Consider the following 26,190-nt stretch of genomic DNA (forward strand, 5'->3'; position numbering starts at 1 on the left):
AGGTTATAAAGCTGGGCCTCTCCTGTGCTTTCCATTCTTAAATAGAGCTCTTCATCATCACCTCAACCACGGCACAGATGATACTGTTTATAACCCCCCTTCAACATTCGTTTCCAGGAGGAGATGATATGTCTCCCCAAAACAATAAGGTCTGTCGAATCCTTAAAGTGTGTGTTGAAATCCTTAAAGCCATGAGATGTATTGTTGAGCATACAGTATAATGGTATCATCGTAAAAATCCCTGCAGCTTGTATTCATATAACTGTTAAAACTAGCAAGCTCTATTAAGTAAAATGCCCCCCACCCCACCCATTGCTGTAATACAGTATGCACAGAAGGCTAACTGCATTGACCCGAGCTTTAAGAGCTGGCTTTTTAAAAAGGTCGAAAGCCAGTCGCGCTGTGCGGCTGATTTTAGCCTGTTGCGTGGAGACTGCAATCCAGGTGATGCATCAGCCAATGGCAGGAAGCCAGAGGCAGAGACAGGCATCAAGGTTGGTGTGGCTGATGGATGGAAGTGTAGCACCAGCACTTGCCAAGCCATTCCCACGGCCATAAATTACATGTTTACTGCCGGCTGTGGCTCTCTGCGCTCGCCAACATTTCTACTGATGTCAGCAGCACATTATCATATCTAATCAGCACCCAGCAACCCGTGTTAAATGGGTGGGGGATTGAAGTGACCATCGTTCCATCTCTGTAAACATGATTTACACCACAAACATGAATATATCGTTATTTATAGACCCCTTTATGAAGTAGAGTTCAAACTCTGAAAGCTTTGGCGGTTTGTTTTTCGATAGCATTTTTATTTAATGTAATCCTTTTACGATGACATACGTGTTCTGCAACCCTTCGTCAGAAGTTATATGGCAGCAAATGTAACTCCTGTTAAAGCATCTACAGTAGAAAATAAGTTCATCACATGGAAGGCATGCACAGTGGAAGTGCATGATGTTGACTGAAGCTAATTACTCGGATTGTAACCAGCATGGCGTACAACCAGGAATATTTACAGTTGTGACCATCCTCGAAGTTAATGAACAATTTCGAATGAGACAAGATACAGTTTTCCACACACATCCAGCATACACACACACAACAGATATTATAAATCTATCTCTTCTGATGGAGAGAAACCCCAAACACTGAGTTACACTGTATTGCAGGTTTGTGTTATGAAAAGAACTTACAGTTAAAAAATAGAAAACCCAATATATATTTTCTCCATTGATGATTATGCAGTAAATTTAGGGGAATCAACGCTGTGATACAGCAAAAAAACTGGCCATGTAATCCTCAGCAATTTAAAGATACTCTCCTGTAACAACTTTTCCCACAGACTATATTAAAAAATTGATCAAACCTTGTACAAAAGAAATAAATCAATGATGGTAATAAAAATAAGAGTACAATGTAAATATATATTCATATTTATAATTTTCTAACTGTATTTACAAGAAGATAATTAATGATGCAGAGGACCACGGTGCTGCATGTCCCTTGGTAGTATATTCTCTGGATTTGGTCTGAAAAGCAGAATATTGTCCTCTACTACTGATGAAACAACCATTGAGGGGAGAAAGAAACAACAAAACGATCAAAATCGAAATCATAGTCAGTCCTTTCGATTCACCTGACCCGTCGAATGCCCAAAGTGGAGAGAAGAGTGTGAGTCTTATCTTTTTTTTTTTCTGGCACTGTGACAAACTGCCTGTCCCGTTAATACGAAGTGCCCCATAAACATCGTCACCACCAAGCCCCGGAAAACGGCTGCACTCTTCAGTCCGTGTGATCCAACAAGTTCTACTAGGCGTCTCTCTCCGAGCTCCTTTCTCACAGAGCACTGCGTGTTTTTTTAGCTTCCTCTCTGGAAATGTGGGGAAGAGTCCAACCCCATGAGGCAGGGGGCGGAGGAAATGTCAATGTTTGTCTGAATGGAGGTTTGAGGTATCAGCGTTTCTTAATGGCTGCCCCGTTCGGGTGGGGAGGGAACTTTGGCAGACAGGGCTCCTCAGCACCGGCATCGTGGGAGAAGACCGAGTCCTCGCCCGAGGAGCAGGTGGAGCTGCGGGTGTCCGGGTAGCTGGGGGAATATTGGTCCAGAGGCGGAGACAGCTCCAGATACTCCTGTAGACAACAAATAAATCAGCATTTTACGTACAAAACATTTCTGCTTCTTCCATGTTTGATGAGGAGAGGAGGACTGACCTGGTTGGCGGTCATGGCCAAGCAGCGATCCAGGTCCTCCACCAGCTGTTTGAATGTTGGTCTGTGAGAGGGCACGGCATTCCAGCAATCCCTCATCATCATATACCTGCAGAGATCAAGAGATTCAATATTGAGTGGTCAAGATGAGATTGCCCTTAAGTGTTTTCCTCTTAAGGTACACTTCAACTATGAGAGACAGAATGGGGGGAAAGAATCCAGGAAATCACATTGTAGGATTTTTAATGAATTAATTGGTAAATTCCTCAGTAAAATAAGTATTTGGTCACCTACAAACAAACAAGATTTCTGGCTCTCACAGACCTGTAACTTCGTCTTTAAGAGCCTCCTCTGTCCTCCACTTGTTGACTGTATTAATGGCACCTGTTTGAACTCGTTATCAGTATAAAAGACACCTGTCCACAACCTCAAACAGTCACACTCCAAACTCCACTATGGCCAAGACCAAAGAGCTGTCAAAGGACACCAGAAACTAAATTGTAGACCTGCACCAGGCTGGGAAGACTGAATCTGCAATAGGTAAGCAGCTTGGTGTGAAGAAATCAACTGTGGGAGCAATTATTAGAAAATGGAAGACATACAAGACCACTGATAATCTCCCTCGATCTGGGGCTCCACGCAAGATCTCACCCCGTGGGGTCAAAATGATCACAAGAACGGTGAGCAAAAATCCCAGAACCACACGGGGGGACCTAGTCAATGACCTGCAGAGAGCTGGGACCAAAGTAACAAAGGCTACCATCAGTAACACACTACGCCGCCAGGGACTCAAATCCTGCAGTGCCAGACGTGTCCCCCTGCTTAAGCCAGTACATGTCCAGGCCCGTCTGAAGTTTGCTAGAGAGCATTTAGATGATCCAGAAGAGGATTGGGAGAATGTCATATGGTCAGATGAAACCAAAATAGAACTTTTTGGTAAAAACTCAACTAGACGTGTTTGGAGGAGAAAGAATGCTGAGTTGCATCCAAAGAACACCATACCTACTGTGAAACATGGGGGTGGAAACATCATGCTTTGGGGCTGTTTTTCTGCAAAGGGACCAGGACGACTGATCCGTGTAAAGGAAAGAATGAATGGGGCCATGTATCGTGACATTTTGAGTGACAAAGTCATAAAAGTCAGTCAATGCTTTCCAAAAGCACGAGCAGTGAACTCCAGGCCCACGTGACTGAACTAAAAATTGAAAGAAACAGACTAAGAAATGACGTAAGCTCCATGATCAAAACTACCAAAAAGAATTTCATCAATGTCAAAACTGAGGAAAACAAAAATAAACCCCGTGAACTTTGGAAATTACTCAATAACCAGCTTGGCTGCAGTAAAAAACTCAAAACGAGATTTTCGATCTTAAACATAAAGACAGATAACAGGCTCATCACAGACAAACTGGATGTGGCCAAGTACTTGAACATTTTTTTCACAAACATAGCCACAACTCTTGTAAATAAATTACCCTCCCACTCAGGGCTTTTTGGAGTAGATCACATCATGACCTACTACAAAAACCTAGGGGTACGCAAAGATGATTTCAGTCTAGCAAGGGTAACAACAGCAGAGGTACTCATTAAACTGAGCGCCCTCCAACCTAACAAGGCCACGACAATATCCCCTCCAAATTCCTCAGAGACACAGCAACCGCCATCTCACCAGTCATAGCTCACATAATTAACCTCTCCATAAAACAGGGAAAAGTAACCAAAGACTTCAAAATTGCAAGAGTAACCCCCCTGCACAAAAAGGGCAGCAAATTGGACCCAGGCAACTACCGCCCTGTTTCTATACTTACCTCCATCTCGAAAGTCATGGAAAAAATAGTATATGAACAGGTCGAAAAGTACCTTTGCGGAAAATAAAACTAATCTATGAATTTCAATCTGGCTTTAGAACATCCCACTCCACTGACACATGCCTTCTTTATTTGAGCGACCACATCAAACAAGAGGTGGACGAGGGCAAGTACTGCGGCATGGTGATGCTGGACCTACAAAAGGCTTTCGACACTGTCAATCACCCCATTCTGATTGACAAGCTAAAAGCAATTGGTTTTGATAAACTATCGGTGAGCTGGATGCGGTCCTACCTGGAGGGGAGAGAACAGATGGTGGAGGTAAACGGTACTCTGTCCCCCCCCTCCCAGTGAGCTGTGGTGTTCCACAAGGAAGCATATTAGGTCCGTTACTGTTCCTAATTTATGTAAATGACATGTCATCAGCATGTGACTGCAACTTGTTCCTGTTCGCGGACGACTCAGCCCTGCTGGTCTCTGACAGGAGCAGATTGCAGGTTGAAAAAACCCTCAGCTCCGAGCTCGGCAGAATCTGCACCTGGCTCGCCGATAATAAATTATCATTACACCTGGGTAAAACAGAGTCCATTCTCTTCGGTTCGAAACATAATCTCAGCAAATCCGACGACTTCTCAGTTGCATTGGGCGACATTATTGTCACAAGTAAGAAGGAAATTACATACCTAGCATCTATTCTTGAGGCAAACCTCTCCTGTGACAAAATGGCATCCAATGTAATAAAAAAAGTCTATCAAAGAACTAGATTCCTATACCGGATCTCCTCTCTGGTAAACAAAAACACCCTGAAAACTCTGGCAGGAGCACTCATTCAAGGGTACTATGACTATGCTTGCACGTCATGGTACCATAGCACCTCCAAGGCGCTAAAAATAAAACTTCAAACATCGCAAAATAAACTGGTCAGACTACTGCTTGACCTTTCAACTAGAACCCACCTCACCTCTGCCCACTTTGACAACCTAGGATGGCTTAGAGTAGATGACAGAGTACAGCTACTTGCAATGGGCCTGGTCTTCAAGATCCACTACACCTCTATGGTACCCATGTACATGTCAAAATTCTTCCCAAAGGTCAAGGAATACCATGATCATAACACCAGAGGGAGCTCCACAAATCATGTGAAACCCAGATTTGGCACAAAAAAGGGGGAATACACGTTTCGCAATTATGCCACATCAAGGTGGAACGCTCTTCCCACAACTGTAAAGGAAAGTAAAACTATACTTACCTTCAAAACCTCTCTTAAAGAGCACCTTCGGGGGAGAGCATTGCAAAACTGGCCCTGGTAATGGTACAAATCTCAACCTGTCGTACAATGGACAGCTTCCCCCCCCCATCTATGTATATACTCGCATTTTAGACTCTGTTACTAACTGTATATCTGTAGACTTGGTATGTCTTAAATGTCCGGTTAGGATGTATTAGAACGAAATCTAAAATGAAAATTGTAAATAAGCCATCTGTATGTCAAATATGTCTTAAGTGATATGATGAATTGGAAATGGGGGACCCTGATGTAAACAAGACGAAAGTCTTTCTCTGGTCTGCATCCCCTTAACAATTGTATGTTTTGAGCTGTACTGTACTGTACCCAATATACAAGCTGTTAATAAACTTTTCAATCAATCAATCAATCAATCACAACCTCCTTCCATCAGCAAGGGCATTGAAGATGAAACGTGGCTGGGTCTTTCAGCATGACAATGATCCCAAACACACCGCCCGGGCAACAAAGGAGTGGCTTCGTAAGAAGCATTTCAAGTTCCTGGAGTGGCCTAGCCAGTCTCCAGATCTCAACCCCATAGAAAATCTTTGGAGGGAGTTGAAAGTCCATGTTGCCCAGCGACAGCCCCAAAACATCACTGCTCTAGAGGAGATCTGCATGGAGGAATGGGCCAAAATACCAGCAAAAGTGTGTGAAAACCTTGTGAAGACTTACAGAAAACGTTTGACCTCTGTCATTGCCAACAAAGGGTATATAACAAAGTATTGAGATGAACTTTTGTTATTGACCAAATACTTATTTTCCACCATAATTTGCAAATACATTCTTTGAAAATCAGACAATGTGATTTTCTGGATTTTTTTTCCTCATTTTGTCTCTCATAGTTGAGGTATACCTAGGATGAAAATTACAGGCCTCTCTCATCTTTTTAAGTGGGAGAACTTGCACAATTGGTGGCTGACTAAATACTTTTTTGCCCCACTGTATATAGAATGGAAATAGTGGGTACTCAGCTAAATACATTTTTAAACAACAGCAATGTCTATTACCAGAAATCACAGGCCGGTAACTAAGATATATTACACAGACCCTAGTGTGAGCCGTTTCATTTATGAACTATTTCCTTTCTACAGAACTATACCTGCTCACTGCTGGGAAAGATGCATGCATCTACCTATGGATGAGACAATCTTGTTTGTGACAGCGTGCAATGTAAGATATAGATACCAATCTTCTTGCCAGTAGTGTTTATACATCTGTTTTAAAATCAATACGCTCCATTTGGTGCTCACTCAACCTGCGAGTGGTTGTCACACAGACAAACGCAGGATCATTATAACGTTGATAAGCTCCTGGATCTTTTCTATAAATAACTAATACAAATGTTGATGCCAACTGAGCATGAGGCAGAGCAGTGACCGGGCTTTAAACCCTTACATTATTGTTTTTAAAGTGACAATAAAAAAAGGCATATACTGTACTTGACTCAATCTCTTGGCATTGACTGGTTACCTTTTCTTTCTTTCAATCAAAGCACACATATGAGAAATAACTATAATATTGGTAAAGATAACATCCGGTTCAGAGGCAGTCTGGTTAAAACACAGACAAGATCTGGTCATGGCAGAAAATTAAAGTGGGACCCGAATACTATTTTTTATATATATCTATCTGGTAAAGACCTTAGGTTCGACAGAGACTTTTACCTGGTTAAATAAAGGATATATAAAGTCAACCTTATAAAATAAATTGAAAGAGTTTGAGGAACAATTCCATTTTGGTGTGTAGTGTTTACTTACATTTCATGAGTGCATGTTGAGGGCTGGTCCATACGGTGGCCATCCTTCAGCAGCTTGAACAGCTCCTCCACTGGGACCCCGGGGTATGGAGAGCCCCCCAGGGTGAAGATCTCCCAAAGCAGCACCCCAAATGACCAGCTGCAGACAGAAACAGACAGGATCGTTTACATTTAAAATGGCTGGATTGGAAAAGTATAGATTTGTGATACTCACACATCACTCTGGTTTGTGTATATTCTGTCAAACAGAGCCTCAGGAGCCATCCACTTGACTGGTAAACGACCCTGTGGAAAGATATGCTTGTTATCGCTGTGTACAGAATTTCATTTTTCTTTTCATGTGTTAAGCTAATAATAGGAATACTCACATTGGTGGTCTTCTTATAGTAATCAATGTGGTGGATATCTCTTGCCAGGCCGAAGTCAGCTATTTTCATCACGCTATCCTCAGTTACCAAAACATTGCGAGCTGCAAGATCTCTGTGGATACACTGCACACATAATAGATATTACTAAAACTGAAGCAATACATCAGTCAAATACAGAGCTTGATAATCTGCATAGAATGTTTATTATAGTAAAAAAAAATCTGAACTGTTAAACATGGTTTTCTTTCTTTTAATTGTTTTGTGTGTTTTTGTATTTCTTCTCACTATGACCATACTACAATGTATTATGTTTTTATCTGTTTGATCCTGTAAAGCACTTTGAATTGCATCACTGTATGAATTGTGCTATACAAATAAATGGCCTTGCCTAATGCAGGTTTTCCTTACTCAATCTGCAAATCTAACATAGAACAGTTAAGAATGGTTGGTTGAACTTTGTAGTTACCTTTTTAGAGGACAGATACTCCATGCCTCGGGCCACTTGGTAGGCACAGGACACCAGGTCTTTGATGGCCATGTTCTCCACAGGGACCTGGTCTGGGTTGTAGCAGTACTCCATGCCTGGCGGGCGCCGAGCTCGCAAGTACTCCCGCAGGTTGCCCTTGGACGCATACTCTACTATTACGTACAGAGGACCTGCAAACAATTGGAAGGAATGCATTTATTATTATTATAAATAGAGGCCGAGTTATAATTATGTTGGTTTGTCATTAGACAGCATAAGACACATGACATGTTTTAGTGTCTCAGATATGAGGGCGGATACCAGAAACATTGAGTAAAATATATGTGTGTTTATTGTGAAAGTAGAGGTTATTGCAGCACCCAAGATAATCATAACTAAATAATAGTTCTGATGGATGAAGGATTATTTACAGAAACAATTTGCACATGAAATACTTAAATAACTTAAAAAAAGGTACTAGAACTATAGGCAAGTAAATGAACATACCTGGAGTTTTAAAATAGATATTAAGTTAAAAAAAATTGGTTGGTAACAGTTTCTAAATAAAGTAGAGTGAACAAAGAGCTTGATGTTTCAGTTTGAAAGCACCAGAGCGGTGTGCACTGCGGGATTATTAAAAGTATGTTTCCTTTAGTTCTTTGTCAGGTATGCTTCGAGGGAATTGGCAGCAGCGTTGGTCGATTCAAACTGTGAGCTCGGAAGCTGGTGTCAGGAGAGTTTACTCATGCAGGTCTACACCTCTCTCAGAGTAAGGGTCATGATAGTCTACGGGGAAACGGGGTGTGTGTGTGTGTGTGTGTGTGTGTGTGTGATGTCAGTGGCAGACCCCTGACTGTCTGGCCCTACCATCCTGAGTGCAGGCTCCCAGCAGATTAATGATGTTCTTGTGTTTCCCAATGATCTTCATCATTTCCATCTCTGAAATCAGGTCCGACAGGTCTTTCTCTGTGGCGTCAGCTGGAGGGGAAGAGAAATTAATCATATTAGGGCAATTAGTCAACGTGCTGTTGCTGAAAAGGCCTCATAATAATCACTGTGCAAAGAAAATACAACTACATTGCAGATCTTGCAGAGTTTGGCTGACTGTTTTAGAGAATGCTCCCTGAGGAAAGGCACTTAGAGTAGGAGACAATAAATGCTACTTTCCCTACATCGTCACTCCTCCGCAGTTTAATGAACACTGTTTTATATGGGATGTCAAGGGCTCTCATAAATGTTTACTCTCCTCTGCTCATTTACGCAGTGGCTCCAATCCAGTGCAGATGTCTCCTAGTATCTCTTCATCAAGTTTCGGTGTTTTATTTTCCCTGGAGCGTGGGCTTTAGGCTTCTGCCAAGATCTATTACTATAAACCGAATATCTTTCTAAACTTATTATTTCTGCAGATCTGTTTTTTTTTAAGTAACTGTACATCCAAGCCTTCTGTAAACCCACGTGATCAAAAACTTTAAAGAAGAACACCAAACTTACATTTCAACATTTTGACCGCAACCTTGGTCTGACGGTTTGGCTTTTCTTTGTCCAGACCGAGCGCCTCTCCCATCACCACCTGACCGAAGCAGCCTTCACCCAGAGGCTTCCCAAGAACAAGTCTGAGGGCGGGGGGGGAGAAAGACAGAGATAGTCAATGGAATATAACTATGAATCTGTAGAATGTGTGTGTTAAGTTTTAATCTTTAAGAGGTTTCGTTCAAGACGGCAAAAAGGTACCTTAACATTAGTTAAGGTAGAGAAACTCTCACTTCATTTGAGCTGCTGGTTCCTTTTCAAGCATACTAACTATTTTAACTGGATAGTTTACTTTCTGAAGGAAAAACAAACTTCAAGGTAGTGTGCATACCTATCCCGCAGAAGCTCCCAGCGAGGATCCTGGGGCAGCTCGTACTCTGACACTCCGGGCAGCATGGGGGATCCACAGGAGGAGAGGCGGGAGGGACGAACCAGCATCACTCCAGAGTGGATGGAGGAGCTCGAGTCCACAGACACCTGAGGAAAAAAGACTAAAATTACTTCTCTCATAGTGGAACAGACACCAGTGGCAAGATCTTATATAGTTCACAGCAGGGCAGTAAAGAAAAATTAAACTGGCATGGGACAATCTAAACATTTCATATCCCTTATGATATTTAAATGATCATTACTACCCTTGAAATATGCTTTAAACTCTTAAAATGACTCGAAACAACTTTAATAAGGTTATAAACATCATAGGGTCCCCATGCATAAGTAAAGAATAATAATATAAATAATAATAGCAACATCATGTTTGTCTATTCTTTCTTACATACTTATTCCTTTCAATATAAAACAAGGCTTCTCAAACCATGATAGAGATTCAGACAGTTTTTTAAGTAACTCGTGTGAGGGATCTTATTTCTACTGAGTAGTTTATATCATTTCTATGTAGGACCATGGAACAACCACACAAACCACTTAGGTGCACTACACCAACGGAGAAGAATACTCCTCGAATACTTACCTGATGTACAAGACCTCGAAGAGCTACAATGAACCTGGAAGCTCTTTAAATGCATGCTTTTAGTTATTTGTTAGCATAAACAGAAACTCTGTAAATATACAGAAATACATTTTAAAAGGTCCCCTATTATGCTGTTTTACATCAATAGGTCTCAGATATATATAAAACATGTCTCTGAAGTGTTTGGCTTGAAATATCAAACAGATCATTGCAGCATCCCATAATCCCCTCTGTTTCAGCCCCGTTTCAAAAGTGCTGATTCTCTGTCTGTTACTTTAGATAAAAAATAAGGAGCCCCTCCCCACCCCCCTCTGAGATATTTGGTTAAAAAGAACACAATGGTCCTCTAGGAGGAGATTCAGGTGATAAGGTGGGGGGGGGGGGTTACCTTGGTTGGTTATTGGCTAATAGTTACACAAGCCAAAAAAATCGTTATGACATCATAAAGTGGCCAACATCTGATCAGCTCATTTTCAGACAGGTTTTTATATAAATGGATCAGGACAAAAAGTGAGAAAATCTTTTTTCCTGAAACTTTCAGAATCTCTTTACACAAAGGGGACACATGTTTATGTATAACATTCATGAACAAGTGTATTTTGCATAATAGGTGACCTTTAAAGCTTTTAATCTCCAAATAAATTGAGCAACTGGGATGTAGTGAGAGAAAGAGAAGAAGAAAAGGTGTAAATGTTCCAAACCCCCTATCTACTTTCTGTTACCTGTCTGCGCAGCGGGATGCTTTTGGCCAGCTTGTGGACAGCCAGCTGACTGTTGAAGTCGCTCTTCTTTGAGGAGGTGCGGATCTTAACAATGATCGCGATGGCAATCATGACAGCGATGAAGAAGAAGCCCACACAGTAGATGACCACCTCCAGGTAGGTATGGTTTGCTGCAGGATAGTGCGGGACAGCTAGAAGGGGGAGCGCAGGGAGCAGGGAGGGGGTGAGCGGTCATCCATGAAATCACACTACAAAAGAAGTAGGGCTGGGCAATATATTCATATTATATCGATAATGTTATATGAGATTAGATAACATTTAAGTGTATTTTCCCTGTTTTAATAGCTGCATTAGAGGAAATTAGTGGAGTTTTCTGATTTATTATTGGCCACTACATCCACATTAATAATGATTATATATGAACAATTTAAATTGTGTAGATAGTTATTTTAGCAATAAAAGTCAACCCTACAATATCAATTGAGGTAGGTTATCAGAAATATGGTAGTATTTGATTTTCTACATATTGCCCAACCCTACACAGAATGTCTAACTTTATAAGCCCAATCACACCAAACATACCCATGCTTTCAAGCACACTGCAAATAAATCAAACTGCACACCCAAACAAACACACACACACAAAACCACACAGCACACACACTGTCTAAAAACCAGAGCCTTTGACACAGACACCTTAGACAAAAAATGGTCATTTGAAAATGATCACTTCTTTAAAGCATGAGGCTTTAAACTACACTTTGAAGATAATATATGAAGAGGTCATTGAGATAAATGAGAAACAGTTGGGACAAACAAAGATGACTAACAGTCTTTGTTACACTAGCTAACCAATTATTTCATTCAGACTGACATTTCTTTCAAAAATAAAAGTGTAACAGTGTGCAAAGGATCTGACTTTTAAACAGCATATCAACACTTCAAACACAAAGTTTAAAAACATAATGTCTACATAAGAATTAGACTAATCTCATGTCATGTCTACCTGTAGTCTAAAAGCAGCATATTAAAAAAGCACAAGCTTAATACAGTAGTTAACTGTTTATCCAACTAGCTACATTTAAATGTACAATTCTGACTCGACTTGTAATGCTATTATAATAAGTGGTGTGTTGGGGCTGGTAATAAGACTGTTTTTTTAAGAAAACATTTAAGTGTTCAAAAATGCAACAAATAAATTGCTTATAAAGAAACTGTCCAAATCAGATCTTGTTTTTTTCCTCCCATTCAGTGAAAACACCAACGTTTACCATACCAATTTTAGGGGTGTAAGGGATTTCAGTAAAAAAAAATAGTTTGGTGGTTACCTTGGCTTGGGATGTTGCATTTGGATCAAAAGCTAGATATCAAAAAGTTTTGAGTGTGTTTCTTGTTCTACCTACGGTGTTAAATCCTGTTGAGATTAATAATGACTACTCTTCTTTATTTGTGTCAAACAATGTATTTTAAGTCCATACAACTGCTCATTCCAATCTGGCATATCGCTTAACATTTATTTAGAAACATTTATATTACATTTACAAAATAAATAAAATGCAATATGCCTTAATAACTTATTTTATTTATTCAATAGCTTTAACGGTTTAGTTTAAATTGTTTAGAACTTGACAAAAACGCAGGGTTGTGTATGAAAAATGTTCATGAAAGAAACAAACGGACGTGCAATCACCGCTAAATGCACTTTAATACAGGGGTAACTCATCTTGCACTTTATGTAGCTTTTTTATCTCCTCCTACACTTTATATGTCGTAGCTGCTACATTGTACTGCCTTGTGGCTTGTATGCTGCTCATGCTCAGTCTGCATATCATGTATTTCTGTTTGCCATGTATATAAATGTTATGTTCATAAATGTTGTATGTGACGGGACTACGGATGGAAATTAGCTCAAAGCTAAAATCCGGCTCATTTACATTTGAAAGCATTATTTTGTTTAAAATGTTCATTAATGTGCACTGTCCCGGTTCAAATAAGCGATTAAATGAAATAAATGAAACGTTTTGACTCTTAACTCCAATTGTAGGAAGTATTACCACTTAAAAGTATGACGCTGTGGCACTGTGTTGCCTCCTTTTAGTGCGGGATGATCAACTACAACTAATGTGTGCATGTTGAAAAATGCATCCCAAACCAAGGTTGCCGTACCGACTGAAGTGCACCGTTACACCCCCAACCAACACCAGCAACACAAGTGAGCTGCACTTGTGTGAAGAGGCTGACTGACAAGCAGCTTGATAATTGGACAAATGTCCATTCCAACCCTCAGGAATGAGACGCACATTCACGACTGCGGGCCAATTATCAAAGCCAGCCGCTGTGCTCACAGCAGGAAATGACATAAGGCATACATGTCATTTGTAGCACTTGTCAAAGAAAATCAGCTTTACACCAAATTGAGCACAAACACCAGTTAAAAGCAGAACGGTAGAGACAGTTCAAAGTGAAATCTGATCAGAGCTGCCAAACAACCGCACCACAAAAGTGATGTTCTACCTGGCTGAGACCATTAAGTATACTTTAAAATACCACTGGCTGTTGTTCATGGTAGACCAGGTAGAAGACAGCTTTTGGGGTTGTTTGGCATTTGCTGATTTCATTAAAGAAACAGTAAAGCATGGCCCATACTCTCCCATCTAGAGAGTTTAGATGGAGCAGGAGCCATTCTGAGGACAGAGAAGGTTTTAGTATTTTTTTAACTCGCCCTGGCTTCCTCTTACATTTTTTTTACAGAAATAGAGTCAGGCTCTTTTCTGGCCAATGTAAAGGTGGAGAACTAGGCTGGAGTTGGAAAATGGTAAATAATGGAAATATAGGAGAGACAGAACCACTGATACCTTCAAAAACGGTCAACCATGCAGAGTGATGAGAGAACCCGATAGAATTGCCCGCCAAGCAGGTGTACTCCCCAGCGTCATCAAAAGACACATTTCTCAGTTGGAGGATTTCCATTTCCTTGTCCGTGGTGTTAAGGCCAGCGGTCTAGAAAATAACAAAGGAAGCAGACCCAACAAGAGGCCCAAGAGGGGAAAGGTAACCATGAGTAAAGGATTCTGAAAGAGAAAGGGGATGGAGGAGCGTTCTCCTCCTCGATCCAACACCATCTGCCCACAAAGTACCACAGAGAGCCCCTGCAGAGGACTCTCCTTTCTGTTAGTGGAGAAGAGGGTTAGGTTGACTCCTGAACTGGGCCACCCCATCACCACATCAAATACCTCAGTCTCGTCTCTACATGCAAGAGATGGGCAACATGGAAAACTCCGCAGCAGAACAGGGCACACTCACACTCACAATCATACAAACTATGTAAGCATCAGATAAAAACAGGAGGTCTGGGGAGCATAGGTAAGCAGAAGGAGGACAGCTGGAAAAAAAAGGAGAGAGAGAGAGAGCCTGTGTGCTGTGCACGGAGGACTTTGAAGGGCAAGGGAGCGAGAGTAATAGAAGAAGATGGCAAGAGAGGCCCTTATTAGGAGGGCACGGCACAGGCATGGGGCAGGAATGGTAAGGAGTCCAACATAAACCCAAGCCTAAACACTTTCAACTGTTCTGCTGGGAATTTTCCATAGCGTCATTTACAGTCAGGAGCACTGAGCCAGGAGAGAGGGAGGAGAGACGGAGGGAGGGAGGGAGGAGAGAAACAGCTGAGGTTGTCTCGAGTTATACGGCCCTAGTTTATCCAGGTGGTCCACTCTGTCGTCCCTGTGCTGCGCGGTGGTTACCTGTGGGCTCATATCTGGTGACAGTCAGCCAGGCCGACTGATTGGCCTCTCCTATATAATTGGACACTTTACAAATATACTCTCCGCTCTCCTCCTCAGTCACATTGTAGAGGGCCAGCACCTGAGCGTCCGAGCTATTGACCCCAGAATGCTGGAAATAAAAACATGTCATGTACATCACAGAAAATCAGATGACAGTAAAGAATTCAGCAGAAGTCATGTTGGTTATGTGCAGAGATTCAATAGCAAGATACACTTCATATATTCAGTTCCTAGAGCTTAAGACAAGTTCGATTTAAGACTTTTATGCCACATTTTAGATGCAATACCAACTCAAAGATAACAAATTAAATAAAGCAACCTTGCTAAAAATATATCTATAACATAAAAATGTTTTCATATAATTATCACTCACTCATGTTGCATCTGCTCTGAGCATCACAGAAAACCAACCAATAAGTGTACTGCTGGTTACTCTATCCTGATATGTGTGACGCTAATGCGAGAAGCATGCAGTCAATAGTTAAAAAAAAGATATGTTACCAATCATTTGGTCGTTTTAAAACTAATGACAGAAAAAAATGTATTATTCATTACTCATCTTACCATTGTTAAGAGCTTTGGAAGATTGATCCATACTTATTTCAGATTGATGATTTGAATGCCTTTTAAGATTTTTATAAGAATCCCCTTTCACAGGAAGTACTTACGATCTAAGAAAATAAGTGGCATAGCAATACAGGGCAATATATAAAGAAGCCTTCAAAAGAGTAATTTATACTGGCAGGAGGAGTGATAAGAGGAAGCTCCTACCTTGAGCACACGGACATACGGTAATCCATCAGAACCGACTCTGCTCCCGTTCACCTCGATGTGCTTCAGCCACTGGATGTGAGGCTGAGGGTCGCTGAACACTTTGCACTCAAACTCCACGTCGCTGCCCACCACGGCGGTGCGGTTGGCGGGCAGGCCGGCCTGCAGGATGGGCCTGTGGGGAGAGCGCTCTGAAACACAACACAAAACAAACGAATGTTAGATTAGAAGAAGATTGGCAAGCTTCAATATCAAAGACAAACACGTGCATCACTCCAAAAGTACACACGGCTGACTGATTATCAAACACAGGCCAAACAAAACCAATGCGTTGTTACGGGAAAGGGCCGGGACAGTCCGTCTGTATAATCTAAACTGATACTATGTAAATTATAGACAATCGTTCTGCTACATGGAGAATAAAATCAGCTATTTCCTCAGCTATTGAGGAAATAGATGGAAGTTGAGTATCTGATCTGGAGCTGTTACTGAAAAAATGTAAAGTTCCTGAGGCTCCATTTTGATGACTGATAACTCTCCAAAATAAACTCACTAGCCAAGAATCTGGCAGTGTGTCAACTGTGCAGGCTTTCCTCACCAAGACATTCTTGGGCACTTAGCAAGCACTTGTGAAAAAACTCTCCCTTCACTGACGCCGTATCTCTGCTCATCAGGGTCTAAACATGGACTGAGGTCGAGCCCAGGGACAGCAGTGACGGAGGAAGGGGGCCGAGATTTATAGAACCAGTGGTGTAGGAGTGAGGCTCAAGGCAGGTCTGAGGGGAGTCATCACTTCTCTCCTCTACACACATCCATCACTCGTGCACAGGCTTTATTTATTAAAGGGCTGAGAGAGATACAGTCGAACCCAACACAAGACTTTGACGCTTCGGGGATGAGGATTACAACTGGTTGGGTAATAGGGTATTCTGGTATGAGATATTAGAGGTATTATCCAACATTACTTAAGGAAAAGGATTAGGGACAAATTGATTCATGTAGGAATTGGGGCAACCCTAACCCTTTTTTTCTTTTAAATAAATAAAAGAAATGTATGGTGAATGTCTTGGTGAAACAAAACGTATGGTGAAATAGGCTAACTCCTTAGAAACTTGTCTAAGCCTCCCATTTTCATGTATGCATCGGCAGCAGTTTATTTTTTGTGTAACTTGAAGTTGTTATTCTTGAAGTAAGTGAGAATTAAGAAATACTAAACACCATTTAGCTAAATCTGTTTATTTGTGCTAGTTTAGCATGAATACATATTAATATGCAATAATATAACAATTAAATCGTCCTAAGCACACTTTACTGCTTCTATACCATATTTTTGGACAACATCTTTATTAGCACAAAGCGGACTGGGGATTTCAATCAAAGCGTGACCCCAACAAACCAAATCAATCAATATTGAATCAAAATCAGAAAACATTGAAAGATTAACACCCGTACTCTGGATTCTCATCAATATTCAACAGGTGACCAAGCCATGATATAGATTTATTGATCAGGGTTTAATATACAGACAACCTGATTGCAGTTTACACTTACCCACTACGTCGAGCTGGTAGGTGTGATTGATGCTGCCGTACTGGTTCTCCACCACACAGGTGTAGTTTCCCTTATCAGAGGGAACTACAGATTCCATGATGATGGTCCACACATGATCCCGGACCTAACAGTTTGGAAAAAGCAAATGTTAGAGTGACTGGCGTACAAACACAATACAGATAGGACTGCTGCTCAAAGTGACTAAGTATCCAAACATACGGTTTATGGTATTAAACAGCACAGGGGATATCCCAGCTATGTACACAGATTAGTTCATTTGTTGGCAGCTACAGATGTGTTAGCTCACAAAAACCTCTCACTGCAGGTCAGATTAGGTCCTGATGGAAATGGTAAAAATAGCACTTAATAGTGTTTAAGAACAATCAGTACTTAAATTCAACTCAAATTGAAGTAACGTAAATGAGGCCAGCAGCTAGCCCACAGAGATGAAGCTAAATTGCAATTCTGCATTTTACATTAAAAACTTAAGAGAACTTGTGTTCTCTCCATCTGCTTTTAACCTATATGAATTGTCGTAAATCAAATGTTGTTCTGTTCAAAGCGACGGCTAACAAGGTCAATGATGTGTGATGTGATGATAACAAGATAACACACTACTCCTTCTTCCTGTGACACCAGCCTATGTTACAAACAGCGGATCTTTGTCCTACCAAACAAAGACCAAAGGAAAATGGGTACATGTTTTATATACATCTGCCCCAACTTGTCTTATTAGCGCCAACTGATGTCTGGCTCTTTTTTCCAAGACATGTTGTAGTTTTTCTTCCATAAATCTGCGAAGACCGGCAGTGTGTGATTACCCAACGAACCTCTGAGGCAATGGCAACATCAAACATGCATATACACAAGACCAAGCCATACAGTTTCCCTCATTTAGCTAAAACGTGATGAGGGAGTCCAGCTGCCTGCTGCCAGATGTGTTGTGCTTGGCTACATATACATGTGGTCCACATTATTCCCTCCCTCCTGCACGTCTCCATGCAGACGATATGAACAATAGAAGCCCAGGCCATAAAAGCAAAAGTGTGGGAGGGATGAGAGACGTCCCCGGCCGCTGATGCAGACCTTTGCACCTTGACTCAAAAAAACAGCAGCCAGATGGTTAAGTTTGCTGCCTGGCTGGGTGGGGACAAGGAGAGCAGGCAGCTGGGAGGAAACTCTTAAATGTGTCCCAGCTGGGGAGGGAGATGGGCTGGAAGCACCAGACAGGGCTGGACTAGTATACACCTTGATAGGAAGAGCAAATGAAGGAAGGAGGGGGATGTTTCTTAGAGAACATGGCCATACATCCCACACCCGTGCGGCTGAACACAGATAATCACAGAGAAGTTGATGTAAAGGTACTTAAAGCAACGTATTTACAGCCTCCTATGACATTATGACTACGGTTTTACCAAATATATTTTTTTATCAAAAAGGTCATCTGATGGCAGCTAACTCAGGGGTTTTTAAATGGGGAATTTGTTCACTGTTCAATGTAGAGGGAACGGAGGTTAAGTAAGGGAAGGATAGGACTGACCCACGTCAGGAAGGTTTGTATCCAAGGAGATACACATGTTTGATGTTCCCAATGGGACTGGGGTGTGTGTGTGTGTGTGTGTGTGTGTGTGTGTGTGTGTGTGTGTGTGTGTGTGTGTGTGTGTGTGTGTGTGTGTGTGTGTGTGTGTTTTTCTCCCCCCCCCCCCATTTCCTGTTTTCTCTCTCCCCCTCCCCTTTTATTTTATTCTCAGCTCAGGTTATGCCACAATTTAAAGGACTATGTCAGTGAGTGGTAAAAATATCCGGTTTATTTCCTGGAACGTTAAAGGGATGAACAATATCACCAAAGCCAACAAGGTAATTTCACATTTGCAACACCTTAGAGGAGACATCTGCTTTTTACAAGAGACACACCTCCGCACGGCAGAAATGTCTCGCGTCAAGAGGCCATGGATGGGTCACTTGTTTCATTCGAGGTTTTCCGAGAGGGCTAGAGGGGCAGCTATCATTATACACAGGGATATTGCCTTTGAACTAAACACTGCTATATCTGATCCGAACGGCCGGTACGTTATAGTATCTGGCAAATTACAAAATACACCTGTGGTCCTGGCCTCGCTATATGCTCCGAATTGGGATGATGACAAATTCATATCCAAATTCTTTACTTCTATACCTAATCTCAATGAGCATCAAATTATAATTGGAGGTGACTTTAATCTGGTCCAGGATATAGAGCTTGATAGATCGTCCACTAAGCAGTTTACTCTATCTAAATCGACCAAAGTCTTAAAATTTCACGCCGACCAGCTGGGCTTGAGGGACCCGTGGAGGACTAAGTTTCCCTCCAGTAAAGTGTATCCACACTTACTCTCGGATAGACTTCTTCTTACTTGACGATAAACTATTACATAACGTTCTTTCCTGTGAATACCATAGCATAGTTATCTCCGACCATGCACCTACTTCTGTAGAAATCAATTTTCCCCATGGTAGACCACCCTCTAAATTCTGGAGATTTAGTCCTCATTTACTGTCCGAACCCAAATTTAAGGCTTTTCTTGCAACACAAATCACATTTTTCTTTGAGATAAACGACACTCTGAATATTGGTAGTGATATACTCTGGGAGTCGTTTAAGGCTTATCTTCGTGGGCAGATAATTTCTTTTGTCTCACATTTCAGGAAATCGGAGCAATCCAAATTGGCAGAAATTTCAGATGATATCCGAAATGTAGACAGCCAATACTCGGTTAATCCCACCTCTATTTTGTATAAAAAACGGCTTCAGCTTCAATCTCAATATGATCTGTTATCAACTGGTAAGATCGAGAGGCAACTTCTGCAAACCAGGCAACGATTTTTTTGAGCAGGGAGATAAGGCAGGCAAACTGCTTGCATATCAATCGCGAGTGGCCGTTGCCTCCAGGTTGATCCCTAGAGTGAAGTCGCCAACAGGTGATATTACAACAGACCCTGCTGAAATCAGTAATATCTTCTCAGACTACTATTCTGAATTATACACCTCAGAGTCTTCTCCACAGGATTGGGACAACCCTAACCCCTTAGACACTCTAGCTTATCCCCAAGTTGATGGAAGAGGTTCTGGTGATCTGGGAGCTCCGTTGACCATCTCTGAAGTAACAGAGGCTATCAAATCTTTACAGAGCGGTAAATCGCCTGGTCCTGATGGCTACTCCACAGAGTTTTTTAAAACTTTCTGTTCTGTACTTGCCCCGATCCTGGTGAGAGTATTCAATGATGCCTTTCTGAAAGGCCAGTTACCACCTACTTTGTCTGAGGCATCAATCACTCTACTGTTGAAGAAAGATAAGGACCCACTCTTGTGTGGCAGTTATAGGCCGATATCCCTTTTAAACGTAGACTTTAAGATCATGGCTAAGGTTCTATCTAGCCGTCTCCAGAGGGTGATGCCGGGCCTGATCGATCCCGACCAGACAGGCTTTATCTCAGGACGACAGTCATTTTTTAATACCAGAAGGTTGTTTAACATTATTTATTCTCCCTCTACTAGTTCCCCTGAAGTTGTTCTCTCTTTGGATGCGGAAAAGGCATTCGACAGAGTAGAGTGGGGATATCTGTTCTATGTACTTAACAAATTTGGTTTCAGCAGGGACTTTGTTTCATGGATTCAACTCCTCTATACATCTCCGGTGGCTTCAGTTAACGTCAACGGTGTTAAGTTAATAGGCAGGGTTGCCCTCTATCTCCGTCATTATTTGCGCTCGCCGTCGAGCCTCTAGCCTTATGGCTTCGTAGTGAGGAAGGATTTAGGGGCATCACGCGCTTCGGTTTTTTGCATAAGCTCTCTTTGTATGCAGATGACCTTTTACTGTACATTTCCAGCCCATCGTCCTCCCTTCCTATAATTCTAAGCATTTTAGAGCAATTTAAAAAGCTATCTGGCTACAAACTCAACCTCCAGAAAAGCGAATATTTCCCTGTTAACACCCTCGCTGAAAAACTTCCCCAAGCTCTCTTTCCTTTTAAGAAGGTCTCAGAGGGATTCAAATACCTGGGTATCCATATTACTAAATCGTTTACTGAGCTTTTTGCCAAGAACCTTAGTCCATTAGTAGAGCGCCTCAAAGCAGACTTAGCTAGATGGTCCTCCTTGCCTTTCTCCTTAATGGGACGCATTAATTTGATAAAAATGGTGGTGCTACCTCGGTTCTTATATTCCTTCCAACACATTCCAATATTTATAAATAAATCCTTTTTCTCAGCACTTGACCGGCAGATTAACTCTTTTTTATGGTGCAACAAGAGGGCTCGTATCAGAAGAGTAGTTCTTCAACTCCCTAAGTCTGAAGGTGGCCTGGCCCTGCCCAATCTCCGCCAATATTATTGGGCATGTAATATTAATAAGCTTCTTTTTTGGAACACTAATTTGGCACAGGGCGAACACCCTCGATGGGCCCAGATGGAGGCTTCCTCTTCGGGTCTCCCACTTTGGTCGGTGGTATGTTCTCAATTGCCCTTTCCAATTAAACAAGTTGCTCGTAATCCGATTGTAACTAACACTTTAAAGATTTGGGGTCAGTTTAGGAAGCAGTTTGGCTTACAAGCGTCATCAGGTCTAGCCCCGGTCTATCGCAATCACCTTTTCCTCCCGTCGTGCTCGGATCCTGTCTTTCGGACTTGGTCAGACAAAGGCCTGCGGTCTATTAACGACCTTTATGCTGGTGGTGTTTTCCCTTCGTTTGCAGATTTAGCCAACAAATTTGACCTTCCAAGTTCTCACTTGTTCCGATTCTTTCAGATCAGGCACTTTGTGGAAAAGAAATACCCCCAATTTCCAGGCCGGCCTCCTGATTCGATAATTGATTCTTTCTTATCACTTAAGACCGATTCAAGGAAGCTCACCTCCATTATATATAATAACATTTTTAAGATAAATCCTACTTGCTTAAATTCCCTTAGAGTTGTATGGGATCAGGACCTTGGGATTTACATGTCAGATGATCAGTGGGGACGTATATTAGACCTGGTACACACCTCTTATATATGTGCAAGGCATAGCTTACTGCAGTGCAAGATTCTGCACAGAGTACATTACACGAACGCTAAGCTGGCCAGGATATACCCTGACAGGTCTGACGCATGTAATAGATGTAAACAATCTCCGGCTGACTACATGCACATGTTTTGGTCGTGCCCTAAACTATCGGAGTTCTGGTCTGCAATATTTGATTCACTTAGGGAGGTCTTAGGTGAGACAGTGGACCCTAGCCCCCTCACTGCTCTTTTCGGAATTCCTCTGATGCCCAATGCACCCATTACCTCAAAACGAGTCATCGCATTCACCACTCTGCTTGCCAGGAGGCTTATTCTCCTTAAATGGATACATTGCTCCCCTCCCACCCATAATAGATGGATTCATGAAATCCTGTATTGCGTCAGGCTTGAGAGGATTAGGTTCTCCCTTAGGGGCACCCTGACGACGTTCTATGACACCTGGCAGCCTTTTCTGGACCACATTGACACCCTTATACTTAATTCTCAGCAGAGCATCCCCCCCCCCCACTTTTTCTTTGAAATACTATTTAATATTCACCCTTTATTTAATTTTGTTTTTATTTCCTTGCCCCCCCCCCTTGTATGTTTGTGTGAATGAGATTGCGGGGTATTGGGGTTTGTGTGTATTTGTCAACTGTACTAGGAAAACACAGTATTTTACATGTAATGTCTTGAAAATGTCTGTTTGATATCTGTGCGAAAACTAATAAAAAGATTTATTAAAAAAAAAAGGTCATCTGAGGTTTTTAAATAAAGCCCTAAAAAAAAAATCAATACTTAAAAACGAATACATTATTCAAAGTCTCTGGGGCCTCATGATGCCATAGCCAGTAAGTGGTGGTGTAAAACAGATCCGGTTCACATCCATCACCTGCCACACCTCTGCTAAGTAAATCCAGAGATAACAGTAAACTGTGTTATCAACAATTATAGTTTAGCAGTTTACCGTATTAGCAGATGGCTGCGCATTTGAATACAGCTTGCCAGGAAATGGGCAGACGTTGACGAAGTTATGATAGCATACACAAAATATACAGTAAGTAATATATAGAGGCTGTGAAACAACATTTTTATCTTTTGACACTGACCAAATTGTTAAAAGCCATACGTTTTGATACCATATTCCAATACATAAGGATTCAATCTCATGAACGTTAGTTAGTGAGCTAATAAACATGGAGATCGTCTGTACAATAATAAAAAAAAAAATATCTGTAAGGTACTGCACATTGTCGTAATTTTGTTTGTATTAAAATGTAATGTATAAAATTGGTGTCAAAAAAGGGTATCATTCAGGGATCAGACACAGGGACCAGATATAACTGAACAATACCCAGCCCTCATATTGGTAGATTTACTGCTGCATGGATGAAATTACAGAAATGTCTTGATACCCAGAATGAGGACAGACAATGTTATGGGTGGCTAGGATTGCCCACCTGGAGGTATTATAGCTCTGCCACGACTTCCCTTTTTGTGACATTAGGTTTCATCTTGCATTGTTTCTCAGGTTAAATGTGACACTTGCCTCCGCTTTTCACTTGCAGGAAGTGTTTCTTACTCCAGGGGAGGGGGCGGTGGTGATCTAATGTAGAGATGAGATCACTGACACATCTCCCCTCGTAGTGAACAGGCTTGGAGTTATTCAATAAGAAATGCTAAGGAGGGTGTAGCGTCACTAAAAATAAATTGAACGGAAAACGTTTCTAAAAATATGTTCGGTTACCTTGAAGCCCCCGATGCGATGGTCTCTCTTGAACTCCCTTCCATTCTTGTACCATTTCAGGGTGGGATTTGGGTTTCCGCTGGCCTGGCACCGAAACTTCACCGTTTTACTGGCTGGGACAGCGTGAAGCTTTTTCTCCATTTTCTCTGGATGAGCCCATTGTGGAGCCATTGCTAAAGAAGACGACACAAAATAAAAATAAATCAGACAAGTAATAAATACTATCTTGTGTTTGTAAGGATGCAAAACATTGTAGGTACCTTAAACCTCAAGCTCCATTTGAATCAGGGCAATAGCTTTATTGTAGGGTTTTCAAAGGCAAATTGGTCCCAGGGGGAGGGGCCACACTACGAGTAATTATAAGGCCCACACGGAGATGAAACGGAGACGAAAAATCACAAAAAGTCGGCTCAAGAAACAAAAACGCTGGAAAACGCAGGAGATGCTGTAGTACATATACCGGGCCTGTAAGTGGCGCTGTACTTCCGCCACAAAATACACCAAAAGCAGCGAATAAGACCGATGACGATTATTATTACTACATTATATTACATTATTATTGTTGCTGATGGTTGTGGTAAAGGAGCTGTAGATTTTGCACTAAAATCTGTATCATGGTCAGTAGCGTTTGGAGCACGAACGCAACCCTGTGATCCGACATTGTTGTTGGCGAAATGCCTCATCAATGACGTGGGGGTGAGGAGAGGTGGGGAGAGGCGGGGCTATGGCGTCATCGTTTTCAGGGAATGATTGTATAGGGCGTACACAGGGAGCCTACCCACTTTGGGAGCCGTTATCAAAGTGTATCGGATTCGGGCTCCGTTTCGGCCTTGTGTGGACGAACCGTCTATACGATAGAGAACGTTAGCGGATACAACTGATATCGTCTCCGTGTGGACGGGACCTAAGACCCTGACAAATGAATTGGCCAAGAATGATCTGAAGAACCTCGAATAGATAAACTGGGCCTTTCAGGGGTGACCAAAATAATGAGATTTCAAATATCACAGACTGAATTACATTTACATTGTAGTGTGGCTGGATGAAATCTGCTAGTAATTGTTTTTTTTATTCCCACCTTACCAATTTCGGGACATAATCCCCACTAACTAACCCGGACACATTTTGTTTAATCAACCACCAGACCAGACTCAAACTTTATGCAGTAAAGTAGCTCAGTAATCAGGACTGAAACAATGACAGACTAAGGGGGAAATTGCTGCATGTGTGTATATAAGAATAATTGATAGAGATATATTGTTAGCATAGTTGCCTCATTTTGTTTGAATTTTTAAAACTGTTCCACCTTGTACAATGAGATTTGGTATTAGAGAATTAGTGGAGTGACTATTGCACATGTGTCTGTGCACTGTTATATTTTCTAGTAAGCTTAACCAAACCTCTGGGGAACCTCTAGGTCAACCGGTGCATCAGTAGTGGATGGGCTCACCCTCAAAAAGAGGATAAGAAGCAATGAGGAATGTCTGGTCTGTCTTTCTTGGCCGGTCCCACCACAAACCAGACGTGGTTTAGCGGCAGAAAAGGATGGATGTATTACATAATGCATGTTCTTAAATTATAGTCACAGTGAGTATGTTTCCTTTCCTTAAAGGGGACATATCATGCAAAATGCACTTTGTGATGTCTTTTATATATAAATATGTGTCCCCGGTAACTCACGCAGCGTCAGAAAATAAAACCCTCTCTCTTTTCCTCCGTACCCAAATCTTTTAAAAACAGGGGTACAACGAGCGGATACAGATTTGCTGCCGATCTGACGTCAAATCGGCAGCGGACCCACAGAAAATTGCTATCAGAAACAATGCCTGACGTGTTTTGGACGTAATCTCGTCTTTGTTTACATTAGCAAGCCTCGCTAACACTCAGAGCTAACCTGTACTGTAGAGCACATGTGTTTAAAAAGCAGGAAATAAAAAAAGGACCTCACCTTGTGATAAACCCGGAAGACAAAAAGCATTTGAGCTCCATACTGTTTCAGAAATAATCCTTGACGTGGTTTAGAACAGGATGGCGTTTTATCACAGCAGAATTTAACTTTATCTCCGGTAGAATTCTGATCAGGCATTAGCTCCGCCTCCTCTTTTTATTTTTTTTTAAAGCTAAGAACCCAAAATCCACGTTTCTCTAATGTCCCGTTTCCACTGCAGCGGGTAGCTCGCTTTAAGCGTGCCAAGCCGTGCGGG

The 26,190-nt window shown here is 41.7% G+C and overlaps 1 protein-coding gene across 6 annotated transcripts in view; it reads right to left on the reverse strand.

Moving 5' to 3' along the window:
* Positions 1–784: 784 nt before the first annotated feature.
* fgfr1a (fibroblast growth factor receptor 1a) overlaps positions 785–26,190 on the reverse strand; it is a 39,754-nt gene continuing 14,348 nt past the window's right edge. For 3 of the 6 annotated variants that reach the window (XM_034212569.1, XM_034212563.1, XM_034212564.1), the window contains 14 exons: positions 23,987–24,159; positions 17,221–17,344; positions 15,670–15,860; positions 14,857–15,007; positions 11,111–11,307; positions 9,756–9,901; positions 9,386–9,507; positions 8,762–8,872; positions 7,895–8,085; positions 7,429–7,551; positions 7,275–7,345; positions 7,062–7,199; positions 2,212–2,317; positions 785–2,130 (listed from right to left, as the gene is read on the reverse strand). In XM_034212569.1, coding sequence (XP_034068460.1) covers positions 1,954–2,130; positions 2,212–2,317; positions 7,062–7,199; positions 7,275–7,345; positions 7,429–7,551; positions 7,895–8,085; positions 8,762–8,872; positions 9,386–9,507; positions 9,756–9,901; positions 11,111–11,307; positions 14,857–15,007; positions 15,670–15,860; positions 17,221–17,344; positions 23,987–24,159 — 2,021 coding nt within the window. In that variant the 3' untranslated portion in view covers positions 785–1,953. Of the gene's footprint in view, positions 2,131–2,211; positions 2,318–7,061; positions 7,200–7,274; positions 7,346–7,428; positions 7,552–7,894; positions 8,086–8,761; positions 8,873–9,385; positions 9,508–9,755; positions 9,902–11,110; positions 11,308–13,971; positions 14,117–14,856; positions 15,008–15,669; positions 15,861–17,220; positions 17,345–23,986; positions 24,160–26,190 lie in introns of all 6 variants that reach the window. The other 3 variants (XM_034212567.1, XM_034212568.1, XM_034212566.1) reach the window with 3 other exon arrangements.

The sequence above is a fragment of the Gymnodraco acuticeps genome, unplaced genomic scaffold (genome assembly GCF_902827175.1).
Source record: "Gymnodraco acuticeps unplaced genomic scaffold, fGymAcu1.1, whole genome shotgun sequence".
Classification (NCBI taxonomy): domain Eukaryota; kingdom Metazoa; phylum Chordata; class Actinopteri; order Perciformes; family Bathydraconidae; genus Gymnodraco; species Gymnodraco acuticeps.